Raw genomic sequence first — 5000 nt, forward strand, 5'->3', positions numbered from 1 at the left:
TTTGATGTATTTGTACTGGCCTTGAGAGCACATTCATCGGCCAATGTAGATAACCTCAAGATGCCATTAATCTGCCCAACTGACTGATAAATCGGTTTTATTTCTACTGTGTACAGAGCTGAGCACTTAACACTTGTTGAAATGCTTTAAATTTTTAAATAATTTAAAAAGCCAACCCCTGTCGTTCCAACCCAGATGCCATGCACCTACATCAGGAGGCCCATTTCAACCATGAAGCTCACCTCCACCACGAGGCCCATCACCACCTCCACCATGAGGCCCACCAACACCTGCACCATGAGGCCCACCTGCACCATGAGGCCCACCACCTGCACCAGGAGGCCCAGTCCCCTCTTCACCACGACTCTAAAGCCAAAGCGTCGCTCAGAACGTGGGAGTCTCGTCGCATCAAAGAGGAAATGCAGGGGATCCTCTCACCCACGCCTCTGGAGCTGCACAAGGTCTGTGGGGGAGGGGTGTGTGTGTGTGTGTGTGTGTGTGTGTGTGTGGGTGTGAGTGAGTGAGTGAGTGAGTGAGTGAGTGAGTGAGTGAGTGAGTGAGTGAGTGAGTGAGTGAGTGTGTGTGTATGTGTGTGTGTGTGTGTGTGTGTGTGTGTGTGTGTGGGTGAGTGAGTGAGTGAGTGAGTGAGTGAGTGAGTGAGTGAGTGAGTGAGTGAGTGAGTGAGTGAGTGAGTGAGTGAGTGAGTGAGTGAGTGAGTGAGTGAGTGAGTGAGTGTGTGTGTGAGTGAGTGTGTGTGGGGGGGGTCTATGTGCGTGAGTGAGTGAGTGTGTGTGTGTGTGTGTGGGGGGGGTCTGTGTGTGTGAGTGAGTGAGTGAGAGAGTGAGTGAGTGAGTGAGTGAGTGAGTGAGTGAGTGAGTGAGTGAGTGAGTGAGTGAGTGAGTGAGTGAGTGAGTGAGTGAGTGAGTGAGTGAGTGAGTGAGTGAGTGAGTGAGTGAGTGAGTGAGTGTGTGTGTGTGGGGGGGGGGGGGGGGTGTGTGTGCGTGGGTGTGTTGGGATTGGATAGGATTGGATTAAAATATGAAGATATGAATGGGTCAGTTTAGGACATGAGTGTAGTGGGGTAAACACTCAGCAAACACAAAACGTGTTGGTCTGCATATTTTTGACTTTGAAAATAGTCCGAAATAATGATCAGCTTCTGGCACGAGCTCCTTACTATTAATGCACAGAATATGGGAGTATGGCATCGATCTTATGCAAGAAAGTGGATGTGCATATTTTCGAAAAAATTAACTAAAATCTACTGTATATATTATTATTATATTATATTATTAATATTGAAGCCATCCATTCCCTGCTGTGTCATGTAAACACATTAAATAACATGTTGAAATGACAAAAATGACATATTATATACAAATTATTTATGACTTTGACCGGGAAAACATATAAAAATAGACATAAGCTGCTAGAGTTCTCTCCGAAGGGTTTAGTATCTCTCCCTCCACCCTGTCAACCATTCTGTTTTTCACTATTTCTGCTTGTTTTGACTGTTAGGACCAGAACTGTTTATAGGAAAAAGAGCTATTTTTGTTTGGCTTTTTCCAGCGTAATAGACCTTATTCAGGATAAACATGCTGGCTTGTTTTAGTAATAGAACTCAGATGTTACCGATAATATAAACAATGGTTTTGTTACTATTTGAGTGTCCCAGTAACCATGACAGTGAGCCAACATACACAATACTGGGACCAATACACTGAAACAACTAAATTAAAGGTGCTACGAGGAACTTTTAAATATTTCTGAAACAGTCTCATCTTTCCTCTGATGATCATGAATGACATATAACAGCAAATGAGACCATCAGTGCAAAGAATGCTATTGTTATATAGTTTTTCTTAATGCCTTTGTCATGGGTATACGCTCACCCAGGAACAACAGCTGGCGTAGTAAAAACACTACCGCTTTTGTCCAAAGGGGGGCGCTAGAATTAACACAAGGCATACATCAATATTTAAGCCTTACATTCCCTACAGTGACATGTAAAAACTTAAAATAACATTATGAAACTACTAAAAATTATATTATATCCAGATTCCATATTTCTAACGAGCTGGCACACACACTGTATATAAAAACAGACATAGCAATTAACCTATCATTATGCGTTTTGGAAAAAGACATTAAGTTTATACAGTGCACGGTTTAAATGTCATACTATATAATTACTTCCTTCTGTTGATTTACAGTAATGGCATCGTAAAATAACCCGCTCACACTTGCACGGCGACTGTGGCTCAGTTGGTAGAGCGGGTCGGCTGATGATCAAAGGGTTGGAGGTTCGATCCCCGCCCTGCCACCTGTGTCACAGTTGTTGTGTCCTTGGGCAAGACACTTCACCCACCTTGCCTCGTGTGAATGTCGATAGTTAGCCTGCTATCGGTGTGTGAATGGTAACGTGGGAAAGGAAAACAGGTCTCCCTTGTAAAATAGTCTTCAGTCTCAATGGGATGTACCTGTATAAATAAAGGTTAAAAAAAAAAAAAACAGCTGCAGGGCCACTGTGACAAGAAAATACATTAAAGTTTGATGGACGTATTGCAATGCAGCCAAATTGTTAACAGCCTTTCTAAATGGCATCCCGTCTTGAAGATCATGCAATATTCATGTATAATATCATTCTGCCTTTGTTGTTTAATGTTAACCCATAAGCCCTCAGTCCTTAGGAAAACCTCTAAATCTAAAATTAATTAATAAAAAATATAAAAACATATTTTAAAGCGTTTTAATATTGCTTGTGTAAAGTGTGTAGCATACTTAAAATATGCACTATATATAGTAGAAACACAGTGTAAGACTTAGCTTAATGCTTTTAAATGAGCCAAAATAATCCCTTGTTATCTCTGTTAGCTGAAAAAGATAATAATACAGAAACTCCACAATCTGCTTTTGCTATGCAGGTAAATATGTAAGTGAACTGTAATCCAGGTTTTGTAAAATCTACATAAACCAAGAGGACTGCTATCTCGTGATAATACGATATTAAAACGTGTATCACTAGAACCCAAACTTGAATGGGATGTAACAATTATGGGGGCTCGTCCGGGATCAACAGATAATGATTGATTGCTGTGTTATTTAGAAATAAAAGCAAAATTAACTCATTATCAGATGAAGAAATGTGATTGCATAGAGGGCTGTTCTTGACTGAAATATTAAACAATGGTTGAATGTCACAAAAAAAATATTTTAATCAACTTCACTGTGACATAAGAACAATAATTTTTTTTAATAAATCAAAAAAATGACCTTAAAAAAAAATATGTAAACCTAACCCACCTCCAATCCCTGTGCTGTTTGTGTGTGTGTGTGTCTGTCTGTCTGTTTGTGTGTGTGTGTGTGTGTGTCTGTCTGTCTGTCTGTCTGTCTGTCTGTCTGTCTGTCTGTCTGTGTGTCTGTCTGTGTGTCTGTCTGTCTGTCTGTCTGTCTGTCTGTCTGTCTGTCTGTCTGTCTGTCTGTGTGTCTGTCTGTCTGTCTGTCTGTCTGTCTGTCTGTCTGTCTGTCTATGTGTGTGTAGGTGACAGTGGTAAAGGACCCGGAGATCGATGACTTTGGGTTCAGCGTGTCGGACGGTTTCCTGGAGAAAGGAGTTTACGTCAACATGATCAGACCAGACGGGCCGGCGGACAGATCAGGCCTCAGACCCTACGACAGGATCCTACAGGTAAAGAGACCTAAACATAAGCTAAGTTAAGCCCCTATCTCACTGGGCTGCGACTGTTTGCGACCAGTTGGAGACACAAAATTGCGACAAAATATGCCAATTTGCGACAATTTTCACTTGCAGTCTCACTGAGTTGCTACTTACGACACGTTTGCGAATGTCCTTGCCGGGAGGTCGCATTTATGTCTCACGAACGTCTGGCGAGTGTCGCACGAACGGAATGTCAGTCTCATTTTTGTCTCAAAGCAGTCACAATTTAGTTTCATATGTTGCCAAACACTCGCCAAACCCTTGCAAAGTTGTCTCACACTTCTCGCACTTTCTGACTCGCGGAGACTAAATTGAGAAGGGTTTGCGACGTGTGCGACACACCTGCGATGACTCTGTGACTATTTTGAGACTATAGATTTGTCGCACACTTTTTTTGAACATGTTCAAAATTCATGCGACAAGACTGCGCGGCTCTGCGACTCATGCGAGGAAATTGAGACCTCCGCAAATGTTTGGAGACAGTTTAGAGACTCGTTTGCGAATGCAGTCTCCAACTTGTCGCAAACAGTCGCAGCCCAGTGAGATAGGGGCTTTAGATGTTTGTTTTACTATAGAATAAATAACTAAATACATCTTCACCTCATCACTTGATATTGTGGAAAGACTTGAGGCAGTGGTGGATGAGGCCATCTGTAGTAACTAGCTTATTGACCTAAACATAGCCTACAAGAAACATTTACTGTGTGAGGTTGTTAGCACAGTGCCCAATAACATTAGTAACTTAAAGGTGCAGTGTGTAATATGACATCATCAAGAAAGTTCTACAAGGTTCTAGAATGCAACACTCCCTGGGTAACCCCACCCCTTTCGAATAATAACAGAAGCTACAGTGGCCTTCAAGGACAAGAACAATTCTAAATTTTAAACAATGCACCTGATGACATTCCAACTATGACACTTTCAAGATGGCGGCACAAGGCCTTGGTCCAACATATGCAGAAATATGGAGAAATATGAGACCCTTTCTAAGGGAAAAATAAATAATTAAAAAAATGTTTTCAGCTGTTATGCACTAAATTAAACGTACTTATGGATATTATAATTACTTTCTACAAAATCGGCTAGGAAATACAACCCAAAATTCTGCACACTGCAGGTTTAAGAGTAATTGTAGTAAGCGTCCATTTAACCACATCTTATGCATGCAAAACATTCACATAGTTTTTGTAACCTAGCTAATGCACCACCAGTAGCCGTAGCATTTCCCATAGCAGTCATAGTCTGCGTATCTGTGCCCCTCTACACGCCTCCCAGTCCACAT

General features: G+C 41.5%; 1 protein-coding gene across 1 annotated transcript in view; it reads left to right on the plus strand.

The window, feature by feature from the left end:
• Window positions 1-5000, plus strand: part of grip2b (glutamate receptor interacting protein 2b) — a gene marked incomplete at both ends in the record, with an annotated part of 314481 nt that overhangs the window by 308617 nt on the left and 864 nt on the right. Inside the window, 2 exons of the mRNA XM_080026410.1 lie at window positions 196-461; window positions 3542-3688. Coding sequence (XP_079882536.1) covers window positions 196-461; window positions 3542-3688 — 413 coding nt within the window. The remainder of the gene's footprint in view (window positions 1-195; window positions 462-3541; window positions 3689-5000) is intronic.

The sequence above is a fragment of the Ammodytes marinus genome, assembly GCF_949987685.1.
Source record: "Ammodytes marinus genome assembly, chromosome: 4".
In the NCBI taxonomy this organism is placed as follows: Eukaryota; Metazoa; Chordata; class Actinopteri; order Uranoscopiformes; family Ammodytidae; genus Ammodytes; species Ammodytes marinus.